Below are 17,098 nucleotides of genomic sequence, written 5' to 3'. Positions count from 1 at the left end.
CAGAGCTCTCGTAGGAGTTGTCCTTGAAAGGGCAGCTTCTGGGAGAGCTCTCTCAGCCCCACCCACCTCGCAGGGTGTCTGTTGTGGGGAGAGAAGGTAAAGGAGATGGTGAGACTCTGAAATTCAGAGTGGAGGGTGGGATATAAATAAGTTTGGTGTAGTGGTTAAGTGCGCGGACTCTTATCTGGAAGAACCAGGTTTGATTCCCCACTCCTCCACTTGCACCTTCTGGAATGGCCTTGAGTCAGCCATAGCTCTCTTATCTGGGAGAACTGGGTTTGATTCCCCACTCCTCCACTTGCACCTTCTGGAATGGCCTTGGGTCAGCCATAGGTCTGGCAGGGATTGTCCTTGAAAGGGCAGCTTCTGGGAGAGCTCTCTCAGCCCCACCCACCCCACAGGGTGTCTGTTGTCGGAGGAGAAGGTAAAGGAGATGGTGAGACTCTTGAGATTCAGAGTGGAGAGCAGGATATAAATAAATCTGGTGTAGTGGTTAAGTGCACGGACTCTTATCTGGGAGAACTGGGTTTAATTTCCCACTCCTTCACTTAGAATCACAGAGTTGGAAGGGACCTCCAGGGTCATCTAATCCAACCCTCTGCACAATGCAGGGAACTCACAAACACCTTCCCCCTAAATTCACAGGATCTTCATTGCTGTCAGATGGCCTTCCAGCCTCTGTTGAAAAACCTCCCAAGGAAGGAGAGCCCACCACCTCCCGAGGAAGCCTGTTCCACTAAAGAATCTACTTGCGGCTGCTGGAATGGTCTTGCGTCAGCCATAGCTCTCATAGCAGTTGTCCTTGAAAGGGCAGCTTCTGTGAGAGCTCTCTCAGTCCCACCCACCTCACCAGGGTGTCTGTTGTGGGGTGGCGGCGGGAGGTCAAGGAGATTGTGACCGCTCGGACACTCTGAGATTCTAGGGCGGGATATAAATCCAATATCATCTTCTCTGAACTTTGGCCTCCTAGCGTGCATCTAATGGGTGTAATTGAGTCACCTGCCCTGCTCGCTCTCGGTTTTCCTTTGCCCGAATCTCGTCGAGACTTGCCTGATGTCATAGAGCTGGTTTTATGGCTCATTTGCTTGTTCAAGACTCTTTTTTTGTGGCTAGTTGTGTTTGCAGCGTTGGCCGTTGGTTGCATTCTACAGCCTCTTCTCGCTGGGCATTTCTCCTGACCCAAGTCTCCGCTCTTTCCTTTGCAGGGCAAGCTGACGTACGCGCTGGCATTGCTGCTGTGGTGCCCGGGCGCCAGCTGTTTCTACGTGCCGGGCGTCGCTCCCAGGAACTTCCACAAAAACACCCTCGTCGAAATCAAGGTAGGCCTGGAGAGGGAGGCAGGCGGACACAGAAGTCCTGCTGGGAGCTTGGCTTGGTCGGTCACTTCCGGGTTCCTGTCCTGCATCTCGACCTGTGTTATTATTGACAGGCTGCTTCGGCGGGCTGCTGCGCCGGCCCCCTGGGCCCCACAACGATGGGACTGATGCCACAGGGACGGGCTCGAAACACTCTATAACCCCTCAAAAGAACAGCAGTCTAGCTCGCTTCCCCCGAGCCCTGCCGCCATAAGCCTCAAGGGGGCTCATTTTGCGGCATCTCCCGGCGGGAGGGTGGCACCCGCACGGGACACATATCAAATGAAAGAGGGGGCGCAGGGCTATCAGAAGCAGCCGGCAGAGGGAGTCGGGAGCCCACCCCACTGGGGGATCCACACCCCGAAAGTGATGAAGGTGGCGCAGATAGAGCCAACAGAGCAAACAGGACAAAATAAATAGGCTGCATTATGCAGCACAGTTGAGAAAGTGCCTTATCCCATATACTGATGAAGTATATACAGGTTTTGAGAACAAAATTGTTTCCGGCAGTGATATTTGGGGGATTTTTGGGACGTCACAGGAAGTGCTGTGAAGTCACTTCCTGTTTCCGGCAGTGACATTTGGGGGAAATGATGTCACAGGAAGTGATGTCACTTCCTGCTTCCGGCAGGTGGCGCAGGAGAAATGATGTCACAGGAAGTGATGTCACTTCCCGTTTCCGGCAGGTGGCGCGGGGGAAATGATGTCACAGGAAGTGGTGTCACTTCCTGTTTCCGGCGGTGGCATGCCATCACCAGAAGTGATGTCACCGGATGTGACGTCATTTCCTGTTTCCGGCGGCGCGCGCGCACCCCTGCCTTCCCCTTCCCCCAAGGTGTCCCTGGCTGGCCTTCAAACATTATGGCCACCCTAGCTACAAGCATAGCCAGCTTCAAGAGGGGATTGGATAAAAATATGGAGCAGAGGTTCACCAGTGGCTATTAGCAACAGTGTGTGTGTGTGTGTGTGTGTGTGTATATATATATTTGTGTGTGTATATATGTATGTATGTATATGTGTGTGTGTGTGTGTGTATATATACGTACACACACACATATTGGCCACTGTGTGACACAGAGTGTTGGACTGGATGGGCCACTGGCCTGATCCAACAGGGCTTCTCTTATGTTCTTATGTGACACAGAGTGTTGGACTGGAGGGGCCACTGGCCTGATCCAACAGGGCTTCTCTTATGTTCTTATGTGACACAGAGTGTTGGACTGGAGGGGCCACTGGCCTGATCCAACAGGGCTTCTCTTATGTTCTTATGTGACACAGAGTGTTGGACTGGAGGGGCCACTGGCCTGATCCAACAGGGCTTCTCTTATGTTCTTATGTGACGCAGAGTGTTGGACTGGATGGGCCACTGGCCTGATCCAACAGGGCTTCTCTTATGTTCTTATGTGACACAGAGTGTTGGACTGGAGGGGCCACTGGCCTGATCCAATAGGGCTTCTCTTATGTTCTTATGTGACACAGAGTGTTGGACTGGAGGGGCCACTGGCCTGATCCAACAGGGCTTCTCTTCTGTTCTTATGTGACACAGAGTGTTGGACTGGAGGGGCCACTGGCCTGATCCAACAGGGCTTCTCTTCTGTTCTTATGTGACACAGAGTGTTGGACTGGAGGGGCCACTGGCCTGATCCAACAGGGCTTCTCTTATGTTCTTATGTGACACAGAGTGTTGGACTGGGTGGGCCATTGGCCTGATCCAACAGGGCTTCTCTTATGTTCTTATGTGACACAGAGTGTTGGACTGGAGGGGCCACTGGCCTGATCCAACAGGGCTTCTCTTATGTTCTTATGTGACACAGAGTGTTGGACTGGAGGGGCCACTGGCCTGATCCAACAGGGCTTCTCTTATGTTCTTATGTGACGCAGAGTGTTGGACTGGATGGGCCACTGGCCTGATCCAGCAGGGCTTCTCTTATGTTCTTATGTGACACAGAGTGTTGGACTGGAGGGGCCACTGGCCTGATCCAACAGGGCTTCTCTTATGTTCTTATGTGACACAGAGTGTTGGACTGGATGGGCCACTGGCCTGATCCAACAGGGCTTCTCTTATGTTCTTATGTGACACAGAGTGTTGGACTGGGTGGGCCATTGGCCTGATCCAACAGGGCTTCTCTTATGTTCTTATGTGACACAGAGTGTTGGACTGGAGGGGCCACTGGCCTGATCCAACAGGGCTTCTCTTATGTTCTTATGTGACGCAGAGTGTTGGACTGGATGGGCCACTGGCCTGATCCAACAGGGCTTCTCTTATGTTCTTATGTGACACAGAGTGTTGGACTGGAGGGGCCACTGGCCTGATCCAATAGGGCTTCTCTTATGTTTCTTATGTGACACAGAGTGTTGGACTGGAGGGGCCACTGGCCTGATCCAACAGGGCTTCTCTTCTGTTCTTATGTGACACAGAGTGTTGGACTGGAGGGGCCACTGGCCTGATCCAACAGGGCTTCTCTTCTGTTCTTATGTGACACAGAGTGTTGGACTGGAGGGGCCACTGGCCTGATCCAACAGGGCTTCTCTTATGTTCTTATGTGACACAGAGTGTTGGACTGGGTGGGCCATTGGCCTGATCCAACAGGGCTTCTCTTATGTTCTTATGTGACACAGAGTGTTGGACTGGAGGGGCCACTGGCCTGATCCAACAGGGCTTCTCTTATGTTCTTATGTGACACAGAGTGTTGGACTGGAGGGGCCACTGGCCTGATCCAACAGGGCTTCTCTTATGTTCTTATGTGACGCAGAGTGTTGGACTGGATGGGCCACTGGCCTGATCCAGCAGGGCTTCTCTTATGTTCTTATGTGACACAGAGTGTTGGACTGGAGGGGCCACTGGCCTGATCCAACAGGGCTTCTCTTATGTTCTTATGTGACACAGAGTGTTGGACTGGAGGGGCCATTGGCCTGATCCAACAGGGCTTCTCTTATGTTCTTATGTAGCAGAGTGTTGGGTTGGATGGGCCACTGGCCTGATCCAACAGGGCTTCTCTTATGTTCTTATGCTTATGTGACACAGAGTGTTGGACTGGAGGGGCCACTGGCCTGATCCAACAGGGCTTCTCTTATGTTCTTATGTGACACAGAGTGTTGGACTGGAGGAGCCATTGGCCTGATCCAACATGGCTTCTCTTATGTTCTTATGTGACACAGAGTGTTGGACTGGAGGGGCCATTGGCCTGATCCAGCAGGGCTTCTCTGATGTTCTTATGTGACACAGAGTGTTGGACTGGATGGGCCATTGGCCTGATCCAACATGGCTTCTCTTATGTTCTTATGTGACACAGAGTGTTGGACTGGATGGGCCATTGGCCTGATCCAACAGGGCCTCTCTTATGTTCTTATGTGGCACAGAGTGTTGGACTGGAGGGGCCACTGGCCTGATCCAACAGGGCTTCTCTTATGTTCTTATGTGACGCAGAGTGTTGGACTGGATGGGCCACTGGCCTGATCCAGCAGGGCTTCTCTTATGTTCTTATGTGACACAGAGTGTTGGACTGGAGGGGCCACTGGCCTGATCCAACAGGGCTTCTCTTATGTTCTTATGTGACACAGAGTGTTGGACCGGAGGGGCCATTGGGCTGATCCAACAGGGTTTCTCTTATGTTCTTATGTGACACAGAGTGTTGGACTGGAGGGGCCACTGGCCCGATCCAACATGGCTTCTCTTCTGTTCTTATGTGACACAGAGTGTTGGACTGGATGGGCCTTTGGCCTGATCCAACATGGCTTCTCTTATGTTCTTATGTGACACAGAGTGTTGGACTGGAGGGGCCATTGGCCTGATCCAACAGGGCTTCTCTTCTGTTCTTATGTGACACAGAGTGTTGGACTGGATGGGCCACTGGCCTGATCCAACAGGGCTTCTCTTATGTGACACAGAGTGTTGGACTGGAGGGGCCACTGGCCTGATCCAACACGGCTTCTCTTATGTTCTTATGTGACACAGAGTGTTGGACTGGAGGGGCCACTGGCCTGATCCAACAGGGCTTCTCTTATGTTCTTATGTTCACTTTATCAGTTGAGGAAGCCGGTGCAGTGGTCAAAGCTACATTTAGCTGGTAGGCAGTGGTTTAGAATGCGAAATGGTACAAGTAGAGTGATTGACAGACTATCTCACATTTTGACATGTTACTGTTTTATTGCTTTCTCATGCTCATGCCACCCAGATGAGAGGTTTGCTCAGTTTGTTAATTTTGCTATTCTGTCCCTGGATCTTAAATTTGTACTATTTTGCATTCTAAACCACTGCCTAACCGCTATATGTAGCTCGGCCCACTGTACCTGATTCCTTGTCTGATGAGTTGTCCTTGGAGCACGTGAAAGCTTACATTCTGAATAAAACTTGGTTGGTCTTAAATGTGCACTCAACTCCTACTTTGTTCTAAGATTTCGTTCCGGCACAGGTTTGCTTGGACGAGTGATCAATGAAGCTTGTGTTGCAATGAAATTGTGGTGTTGTTGTTTTTTTAAGTGCCGCTGGACTCTTGCTATTTTGGTGGCCATTGTACAGATTTTACAGATCTTTAAAAATTGCAGATGGTCAAATGACGGTCAAATGAGGCGTATCTCTCACCCTCCACTCCGAAGAGTCTCAGAGCGGCTCACTGCGGTTTTTACAAAACAATCTGTTCTGTTCCCAGGCTGTTTTCCCTAACAGCCACTGCCACAAAAACCACTGCATGTCTCAGACAGGGCACAAACAGGGCATTGGGTTCTCCGAGACCTCTAATTGATGGCTCTGGAGTCGTTGGTAGCTTCCTTGGACGCTCCAAGCAGCGTTCAAACCTCCTGAGGCGTGTTTGGTGTTTTCTGAAGCCGTGGGGTTTGTCCCAGGGAGGGAAGCAGGACTGTGTTCTTGGGCCGCTCCTGGGTATCAGATCTGACCTCCTGCCTTGAACCAGGCTTCGTGAAGAAGGGTGGGCAGGCCAGGCAACAAAGCTTGTGATCTAATTAATTCAGTCTTGCTTTACGAAGAAGAAGATGATGATATTGGATTTATATCCCGCCCTCCACTCCGAAGAGTCTCAGAGCGGCTCACAATCTCCTTTCCCTTTCTCCCCCACAACAGACACCCTGTGAGGTAGATGAAGATATTGGATTTATGTTCCGCCCTCCACTCCGAAGAGTCTCAGAGCGGCTCACAATCTCTTTTCCCTTCCTCCCCCACAACAGACACCCTGTGAGGTAGATGAAGATATTGGATTTATATCCCGCCCTCCACTCCGAAGAGTCTCAAAGCGGCTCACAGTCTCCTTTCCCTTCCTCCCCCACAACAGACACCCTGTGAGGTAGATGAAGATATTGGATTTATATCCCGCCCTCCACTCCAGAGAGTCTCAAAGCGGCTCACAATCTCCTTTCCCTTCCTCCCCCACAACAGACACCCTGTGAGGTAGATGAAGATATTGGATTTATATCCTGCCGTCCGCTCCAGAGAGTCTCAGAGCAGCTCACAATCTCCTTTCGCTTCCTCCCCCACAACAGACACCCTGTGAGGTAGATGAAGATATTGGATTTATATCCCGCCCTCCACTCCGAAGAGTCTCAGAGCGGCTCACAATCTCCTTTCCCTTTCTCCCCCACAACAGACACCCTGTGAGGTAGATGAAGATATTGGATTTATGTTCCGCCCTCCACTCCGAAGAGTCTCAGAGCGGCTAACAATCTCCTTTCCCTTCCTCCCCCACAACAGACACCCTGTGAGGTAGATGAAGATACTGGATTTATATCCCGCCCTCCACTCCGAAGAGTCTCAGAGCGGCCCACAATCTCCTTTACCTTCCTCCCCCACAACAGACACCATGTGAGGTAGATGAAGATATTGGTTTTATATCCTGCCCTCCACTCCGAAGAGTCTCAGAGCGGCTCCAATCTCCTTTCCCTTCCTCCCCCACAACAGACACCCTGTGAGGTAGATGAAGATATTGGATTTATATCCTGCCCTCCACTCCGAAGAGTCTCAGAGCAGCTCACAATCTCCTTTCCCTTCCTCCCCCACAAGAGACACCCTGTGAGGTAGATGAAGATATTGGATTTATATCCCGCCCCCCACTCCGAAGAGTCTCAGAGCGGCTCACAATCTCCTTTACCTTCCCCCCCCCCCCACAACAGACACCCTGTGAGGTATTTGAAGATATTGGATTTATATCCCGCCCTCCATTCAGTCTCAGAGCGGCTCACAATCTCCTTTACCTTCCTCCCCCACAACAGACACCCTGTGAGGTGGGTGGGGCTGAGAGTGCTCTGACAGAAGCTGCCCTTTCAAGGGCCCTTTATGGTCCTTTATGATCAGGGACCTGCCTATCTACGGGACCGCCTTTCCCCATATATCCCCCAGAGAGCACTGCGATCAGGGACAAAAAATCTGCTGTCTGCCCCTGGCCCAAAAGAAGCCAGGCTATGCGTAACAAGATCCAGGGCTTTCTCGTGGCAGCACCAGAACTTTGGAACACCCTCCCAGAAGCTATAAGGGCCCTGCGGGATTTGTCGGCGTTCCGCAGGGCCTGTAAGACCGAACTGTTTAGACAAGCTTTTCTGGTTGACTGAAAATGGGCTGCCACCAGACATCCTACAGAAGCTGGCGATCATAGTCAGAACCCACTACCGCCAGACTGGATTGAGACAGCGCAAATAGTTTTAAATTGATAAGTGAACTATGTTTTTATATGTTTTATGGAATTGATTGTTTTTATGATATTGTAAGCCGCCCTGAGTCCGCTTGCGGAGAGGGCGGGATATAAATGTAAAGTAATAAATAAATAAATAAATAAAAAAGCTATTGCTGACCCAAGGCCATGCTAGCAGGTGCAAGTGGAGGAGCGGGGAATCAAACCCAGTTCTCCCAGATAAGAGTCCGCACACTTAACTACTACACCAAACCGACTCATAAGAACATAAGAGAAGCCATGCTGGATCAGGCCAACGGCCCATCAAGTCCAACTCTCTGTGTCACACAGTGGCAAAAAATGTTATATACACACATACACTGTGGCTAATAGCCACTGATGGACCTCTGCTCCATATTTTTATCTAAACCCCTCTTGAAGGTGGCTATACTTGTGGCCGCCACCACCTCCTGTGGCAGTGAATTCCACATGTTAATCACCCTTAGGGTGAAGAAGTACTTCCTTTTATCCGTTTTAACCTGTCTGCTCAGCAATTTCATCGAATGCCCACGAGTTCTTGTATTGTGAGAAAGGGAGAAAAGGACTTCTTTCTCTACTTTCTCCATTCCATGCATTATCTTGTAAACCTCTATCATGTCACCCCCGCAGTCGACGTTTCTCCAAGCTAAAGAGTCCCAAGCGTTTCAACCTTTTTTCATAGGGAAAGTGCTCCAGCCCTTTAATCATTCTAGTTGCTCTTCTCTGCACCTTCTCTAAAGCTATAATATCCTTTTTGAGGTGCTGCGACCAGAACTGCACACAGTACTCCAAATGAGACCGCACCATCGATTTATACAGGGGCATTATGATACTGGCTGATTTGTTTTCAATTCCCTTCCTAATAATTCCCAGCATGGCATTGGCCTTTTTTATTGCAAACGCACACTGTCTTGACACTTTCAGTGAGTTATCTATCATGACCCCAAGATCTCTCTCTTGATCAGTCTCTGCCAGTTCACACCCCATCAACTTGTATTTGTAGCTGGGATTCTTAGCCCCAATGTGCATTACTTTGCACTTGGCCACATTGAACCGCATCTGCCACGTTGACGCCCACTCACCCAGCCTCAACAGATCCCTTTGGAGTTCCTCACAATCCTCTCTGGTTCTCACCACCCTGAACAATTTAGTGTCATCCGCAAACTTGGCCACTTCACTGCTCACTCCCAACTCTAAATCATTTATGAACAAGTTAAAGAGCATGGGACCCAGTACCGAGCCCTGCGGCACCCCACTGCTTACCGTCCTCCACTGCGAAGACTGCCCATTTATACTCACTCTCTGCTTCCTATTACTCAGCCAGTTTTTGATCCACAAGAGGACCTGTCCTTTTACTCCATGATTCTCAAGCTTTCTAAGGAGCCTTTGATGAGGAACTTTATCAAAAGCTTTCTGGAAGTCAGATAAAGTTCCTCATCACAGCGGCTTGCAATCGCCTGTATTTCCCTTTCTCACAATACAAGAACTCGTGAGCATTCAATGAAATTACTGAGCAGTCAGGTTAGAATGGATAAAAGGAAGTACTTCTTCACCCAATGGGTGATTAACATTTGGAATTCACTGCCACAGGAGGTGGTGGCGGCTACAAGCATAGACAGCTTCAAGCGGGGGTTAGATAAAAATATGGACTGGATGGGCCATTGGCCTGATCCAACATGACTTCTCTTATGTTCTTAGATGATTCAGTTATAGTGTGTATCTTAATTCTTAAATTTGGTTCTGTAATCGTATAGTAGTGGATAGTATTGCTTTAAAATGATGTTTCGTTTATGGTTCTTTTTAAAAGTTTCTGTAATGCCTTAATCTATCAATAAACTCCGATTTAATTTAAAAAAAAAAAAAAAAAAAGAGTACGTGCTCTCCTCTCATAGTGGGGGAATCCGAAGCCCGCCCTCTGTCGCTGGGGGGTGGGGGGGTCTTGGGAACTGCTCCTGATGGCTTCTCCTCCTTTGTCTTCCAGGCTGTGAAGCTCACCAGTTCGCGGACCCAGCTGCCTTACGAGTACTACTCGTTACCCTTCTGCCGGCCTAAAGAGATCACGTACAAAGCCGAAAATTTGGGTGAGGCTCCAGGGCTTTGTGGCCTGTCTTAATTCCAGCCGGTTTGGTGTGGTTCTAGGAAAAAAGCCTGCGGGGGGGGGGGGGGGGAAATCCTACTTGAATCCTGAATAACAATATAAAAATAATAGAATGACTCAGCCCTACCCCACCTGCCTGCGTAGGCACCTGCCTACCATCTTCTTCTCACTTTGACACAGAGAGAACTCCAGTTTTCTGGGTTACATCTCTGAGGATGCCAGTCACAGCTGCTGGTGAAACGTCAGGTCTCACAATGCCAAGACCACAGCCGTACACCCTGGAAAATCTACAACAGCCAACCTTAGCCAGTTACTATTACTATATTTTTTCTTCCCTGGAGGGAGGCTGATAGCTTCTGTTTTTTGGAGGGCACATAACTTCTCTCCATCCCCTGGCCCCGTCACCACCCTTGTTGCATACTAAGAGTTATCTCTCCCATGCCGTATTTTTTTCACCTAGGAAACCATGAATACAGAAGAATATTCTCCCTTATGAGGTGGGACGCCCTCCCTTCTGCAGTTAGAGAGGGCAGATACAGGAAAATCCCCTATGAAGCTCGTATATGCCCTTGCTGTAATGATGGCATAGAGTCATTAGTTCATGTCTTTTATGATTGCAAGGTGTATAGCAGGGGTGGGGAACCTCCGTCCTGAGGGCCGTATGCGGCCCTCGAGGTCACTTGGTGTGGCCCTTGGGGATTGCTGGGCCGAACCGAGTCATGTGGCAGCCCCCCTGGGGCCTAGCTGGCCAGCGAGGATCGTGGGGCCTAGCTGCACTGTGCAGCAGCCTCCCCAGGGCCAGGCAGGGATCACAGGGCCCAGATGTACTGTGCGGCAGCCTCTCTGGGACCTGGCTGGCCAGCCAGAATTGCTGCAGGGTCTGGAAAAGTTACTGCCACAGTTCAGTTTGCACTTGATTATCCCAGAGGGCGTGGCCTAATATGCTAATGAGTGTGTGACCTAATATGCTAATATTAGGGGATGTGGTCTAATATGCTACTGAGTTCCTGCTGGGCTTTTTCTACAAAAAAGCCCTGGACCTATGCATTTGCCTAGGGCGGCAGGCCGGGTGTGTGTGTATGCGCCCGATTAGGGTCTCCCCACATGACTTCAAATAGAAAAGCAATTATTTGCATTAATTTTGCTGGCCTGAATCGTTCTCCCTTGGCGGAGCACTGTTTTTTAAGTTGATAATTTTTTATGGCCCGCAAATGGTGTTATAAATATCCATATGGCCCTTGGCAGAAGAAAGGTTCCCCACCCCTGGTGTGCAGTAAGCATAAGGAATCTCTCCTGCCTTCCAGGATTACTCCCCCCTGCTAGCAGTCAAAAAATATGCCAACTTGAAGAACTCCTGGAGGGCAAATATCCTGCAGTTTCTCTTCAAATAGCGAGATTTGGTTGGTTCGCCTTTAGGACAAGAAAATTACTAGTAGCCTAAAATGCCGGAGTACGTTCGTTTTAATGGCCATTTCTGTATATTTTTCAATTTTAGTAACGTCGTCATCCTTTTATCATGTTTTACCGATAGTTCTCTATTTGAAAATGTTATTGGTTTTCTAGAAAGCTAAAGGAAACAGGTAAAAGGGAATAGAAAATCGAAGTTACAAATATCAGTAGCATAATAATCTAATCTGCATGTCGTATACTTTCTTAAAATACAACTATTGTCACATTTTATTATCTCTTTACATTAAATCGTCAACATCCAAATGATATGTTTTAGCGATTGCAAGTCTTCTTGTTAAAACGTCTATTTAAGCTTACATTGCCAATACAAATGATATTATAATATTATTATATTATTATGATATAAGGTGCAGGAGAAAGGAGATAGAAATTCACACCAAATGGATACGGATATGTATAAGTTATCCCTTTTGTTTAAGATGTTGGTTTTTGCCGTAAATAAAATCCATCTGCTAAGAGTTACCCTGCCAGCAGGCCCGAGACGGATCTGGCCACCTTGACCTCCTCTCTCTCCCGCAGGAGAGGTCCTCCGAGGAGACCGGATCGTCAACACCCTGTTTCAGGTCTACATGACCATTGAGAAGAAGTGCGAGATCCTGTGCAGCAGCATCAGCAAGCCCCTCGTCCTGAGCGAGAAGGAGAGCAAGCTGATCGCCGAGCGGATCCAGGAGGATTACTACGTCCACCTGTGAGTCCTTCAGCTCGGCCCAGGCCGGGGCAGCTCTTTGGTTAAAACCATTTTATTTGGTAATATATGATAATTATATCCAATACTAATAAAATATTGATAAACACTTAATACCTTCCCCATACATTACTCTTTTCCCTCCTCCTCTCCCCCCAAATCTTGACTTGCGCCGCTGCCAATTACATAAAATTCTAATATCGAAAGGTATCTTTAACACTAAAAGAATCTTAATAATAAAAAGAAATATATATATATATATATATATATAATTTTGTAAAAAAATAAAAAACACATTTCTTATGCTTTGTAAAAACTCAGTTGTTATAGTTCATCTTCTAGTTCATAAACTCAGTTGTTATAGTTCATCTTCTTTCTTCTTCTAAAAACCTCATTGGTATTCTCAAAAATCACCCATTTTCACTTTCCATTCTTTCTCTATATATCTTCTGAATTTATCCCAGTCCATTTTAAATCCCTCTAAATCAAAGTCTTTCAAGATTCTTGTAAGCCTATCCAATTTCACTCCATGACATAACTCTTACAAGCCAGTCCCGTTTTTCTGGTATTTTATCTTGCTTCCATAACTGCGCATATAATGTCCTAGCAGCTGAAAGCAAGTACCAGATTACAGTTCTACCTTTTTTCGGAAATTTCTCCATTTGGAATCCCAATAGGGAAGTCTCTGGAGTTCTCTTAAATTCCTGTCCCAAGATTCTCAAAATTTCTTGTCGAATCGTTTGCCAAAACTGTTTCGCCGTTTCACAAGTCCACCACATATGGTCGAAAGAACCGTCATGTTTTTTACATTTCCGGGCCGGAGCAGCTCTTGACCCAGAGCCTGCCTCGCGTGTGGGGCCGGGAGGGAGTCTTTGGGCCGGCAGCAGGTGGGGGAGAGTTTGACGCCTGGTGTGTCTTTGTCGCTGCAGCATCGCCGACAACCTTCCCGTGGCCACGCGGCTGGAGTTCTACTTGAACCGAGAGGAGGACAAGAGCAAGGAGAAGGACGTCCAGTTCGAACACGGGTATCGGCTCGGCTTCGCCGACAACAACAAGGTGAAGGCGACTGTTTCTGCCTCCAGGGAGTTTCGAAGCGTTGTTGAGGGAGAGGGGAGCCGTCTGCCGGTATTTATAACCTGAGAGGCAGCATGGTGCAGTGGTCAGAGTCTCAGAGGAGGATCTGGAAGGGGGGGGTTCAGGGCTGTCAAGCTGCCTCCGACTCAGTGGAACAGGCTTCCTCAGGAGGTGGTGGGCTCTCCCTCCTTGGAGGTCTTTAAACAGAGGCTGGATGGCCATCTGACAGCAATGAGGATCCTGTGAATTTAGGGGGAGGCGTTTGTGAGTTTCCTGCATTGTGCAGGGGGTTGGACTAGATGACCCTGGAGGTCCCTTTCAACTCTATGATTCTATGACTGTTAAGAGCGGTTCCTCAGTGGAACAGGCTTCCTCCTTGGGAGGTGGTGGGCTCTCCTTCCTTGGAGGTTTTTCAACAGAGGCTAGATGGGCATCTGACAGCGATGAAGAGCCTGTGAATTCAGGGGGAGGTATTTGTGAGTTTCCTGCATTGCGCAGGGGGTTAGACTAGATGACCCTGGATGTCCCTTCCAGCTCTATGATTCTAAGATCCTGTGAATTAAGGGGGAGGTATTTGTGAGTTTCCTGCATTGTGCAGAGGGTTGGACTAGATGACCCCAGAGGTCCGTTCCAACTCTATGAGTCAGTGGTGGGCTCTCCATCCTTGGAGGTTTTTAAACAGAGGCTAGATGGCCATCTGACAGCAATGAGGATCCTGTGAATTTAGGGGGAGGGGCTTGTGAGTTTCCTGTATTGTGCAGGGGGTTGGACTAGATGACCCCAGAGGTCCCCTCCAACTCTATGCGTCAGTGGTGGGCTCTCCTTCCTTGGAGGTTTTTAAACAGAAGCTAGATGGCCATTTAACAGCAATGAGGATCCTGTGAATTTAGGGGGAGGTATTTGTGAGTTTCCTGCATTGTGCAGGGGGTTGGACTAGATGACCCCAGAGGTCCCTTCCAACTCTATGATTCTATGAATATCCTGAAAGTTGCAGTGATTCCTCAGTGGAACAGGCTTCCTCCTCGGGAGGTGGTGGGCTCTCCTTCCTGGGAGGTTTTTCAACAGAGGCTGGATGGCCCTCTGACAGCAACGAAGATCCTGTGAATTTAGGGGGAGGTGTTTGTGAGTCTCCAGCATAGTGCAGGGGGTTGGACTAGATGGCCCTGGAGGTCCCTTCCCACTCTAGGATGCTATGCTTTATGGCTACCCTATGAATGAGTGTCCTCCAAAATGCCCTCCTGTTAAGAGCGGAGGGTGTCGGCAGCCTTGACCGGGTCCATCCGTCTCACGTTGAGTCTTCCTCTTTTCCTGCGGCTTTCAGCTTTTCCTAGCATGATTGCCTTTTCCAGTGACTCTTGGCTTCTCATAATGCAACCAAAGCACAATAGCCTGGAGTCCTTTTAGGCTGTAGGGAGAGTTCTGGCTTGATTGGATCTAGAACCTACTTTGTCTTTTTGCCAGTCCACAGGTTTCATAAACCCAGGGGTGGCCAAACTTGCTTCGTGTCGGAGCCACACAAAATAAACATTAAGAGTCAGTAGACATGTATTTTATTGAACAAGACAAACATACAATCAAACAGACATCATCTAAACATATAAGCCTAGGCCTATACATATACCGATAGGAAAAAAATAAAAACAAACAAACAATCCAACACCCTCACCCAACCTCCCTTCACATTGAGCTGGAGGGGCCTATCCAAAGCACCATTTCGGGTTCCTCATATCTAATCCCATGCGATTTAACCACGAGTATAATGGGTCCCATGTCTTTTTACAAATCAATAGGTCTCCCTCTCTTAGTCTAGTCGTTAACATATCAAGTTCGGCAGCTGCTAAGAGCTTGAATAAAAATTCGTTCTTATCAGGTATTTTAGGAGATTTCCAATACTTCGCGTATAACATCCTGGCCGCCGTTACAGCATGCAATAACAGTTTTTTCGATGACTTCGATATTTTCTCTTTAACAGTACTTAATAGGTAGAGCTCAGGAGTATGAGAGAATCTTAGTTTAAGAATTTTCTGGCACCAATCATAGATATGAGCCCAAAATTTTTTTGCGTGCTTACATTGCCACCATATGTGAAAAAGGGTACCCTTTATTCTACCACATTTCCAACATTTGTTAGAATAATTCGTATAAATCTTTGCCAATCTAGCTGGAGTCAAGTACCAACGATATGCCATCTTATATAGGTTTTCTTTAAAGATCGCTGATTTAGTTAATTGAACATTTTGCCGCCAAATTTCCTCCCATTCCTTCAGTTCGATATTAAAGCCGAAATCTTTAAGCCATTTAATCCAAGATTCTTTAACTACCTCATCTTGCGTTTTTTCCTTCAAAAGCCAATTATAAACCTTACAGATAAGTTTTTTTTGGGGGAAAAAAAAAGAGTCAGTAGACATGAATGGCAGATGTTGAGAGCAGGAAGGAAGGGGAAGGCAATAGATGGGAGGAGGGAGGGAGAGGTGGAACGAAAGCAACTTTAAACGCATTCTCCAAGCTGCTGGCTGCCTTAGCTTGGAAAAGTGATTTAAAGAGAGAAATGCCTTCTCTGAGTTGGCTGACAGGGTGGTGGAGCCAAAGTTCGACCACCCCAGCATAAAATTCTCCTCCAGCGCCATATTTCAAAAGAATCTTCCTCCTTCTTGTCAGTTTCCTTCAGTGTCCAGTTGTCACACCCATGCACAATAGAGCAGAATATTATGGCATAACTAAGATGATGATGATATTGGATTTATATCCCGCCATTCACTCTGAATCTCAGAGTCTCAGAGCGGCTCACAATCTCCTTTATCTTCCCCCCCCCCCCCCCGCCACAAGAGACACCCTGTGAGGTGGGGGGACTGAGAGAGCCCTCCTAGAACCTGCCCTTTCAAGGACAGCTCTGTGAGAGCTCTGGCTGACCCCAGGCTTTTCCAGCAGCTGTAAGTGGAGGAGCGGGGGAATCAAACCCGGTTCACCCAGATAAGAGTCTGTGCAATTCACCACCACACCAAACTGGCTCTCAAAACTAAACTTGATTTTGTTCACGGCAGCAGATCCTTACGCTTTGGGATCCTTTTCTAGCTCCTTTATGGCTGCACTCCTTAGTTTCAGTCCCCTTCCAATTTCTTGGCTGCAGCCTCACTTTCAGTGTGGGTGCCTTTACCCTCGCCCCTTCTTTCCCCCCTCCTCTACTTGCAGCTGCTGGAATGGCCTTGGGTCAGGCATAGCTCTGACGGAGCTGTCCTTGAAAGGGCACCTTCTGTCAGAGCTCTCTCAGCCCCACCCACCTCACAGGGTGCTTGTCATGGGGGAGGAAGATAAAGGAGATTGTAAGTGGCTCTGATACTCTGAAATTCAGAATGGAGAGTGGGATATAAATCAGTTCGGTGTAGTGGTGAAGTGCGCAGACTCTTGTCTGGGAGAACCGGGTTTGATTCCCCACTAATCCACTTGCAGCTGCTGGAATGGCCTTGGGTCAGGCATAGCTCTGACAGAGCTGTCCTTGAAAGGGCACCCGCCTCACAGGGTGTCTGTCGTGGGGGAGGAAGATAAAGGAGATTGTAAGCCACTCTGAGACTCAGTGTGGAGAGCAGGGTATAACTCCAGTGTCTTCTTCTTTTTGGCCACTGGAATGCAAATCCAAGTCTCTCAGGAACAAAGTGAGCGGCTAAATGATCGAATGCGCTCCACTCATTCAGACAGGCAAGGTTTGGAGGACTGGAGTGCTTGCACTTAGAATCATAGAGTTGGAAGGGACCTCCAGGGCCGTCTA

General features: G+C 48.4%; 1 protein-coding gene across 1 annotated transcript in view; it reads left to right on the top strand.

The window, feature by feature from the left end:
• The window catches only part of TM9SF4 (transmembrane 9 superfamily member 4), a 67,672-nt gene that overhangs the window by 10,252 nt on the left and 40,322 nt on the right, over window positions 1–17,098 (top strand). The window contains exons 2-5 of the mRNA XM_060230531.1: window positions 1,206–1,319; window positions 9,990–10,089; window positions 12,096–12,264; window positions 13,191–13,317. Of these exons, the coding sequence (XP_060086514.1) occupies window positions 1,206–1,319; window positions 9,990–10,089; window positions 12,096–12,264; window positions 13,191–13,317 (510 nt within the window). The remainder of the gene's footprint in view (window positions 1–1,205; window positions 1,320–9,989; window positions 10,090–12,095; window positions 12,265–13,190; window positions 13,318–17,098) is intronic.

This window comes from Heteronotia binoei, chromosome 2 (assembly GCF_032191835.1).
Source record: "Heteronotia binoei isolate CCM8104 ecotype False Entrance Well chromosome 2, APGP_CSIRO_Hbin_v1, whole genome shotgun sequence".
Classification (NCBI taxonomy): domain Eukaryota; kingdom Metazoa; phylum Chordata; class Lepidosauria; order Squamata; family Gekkonidae; genus Heteronotia; species Heteronotia binoei.
This window is presented reverse-complemented; position numbering and strand designations above follow the sequence as displayed.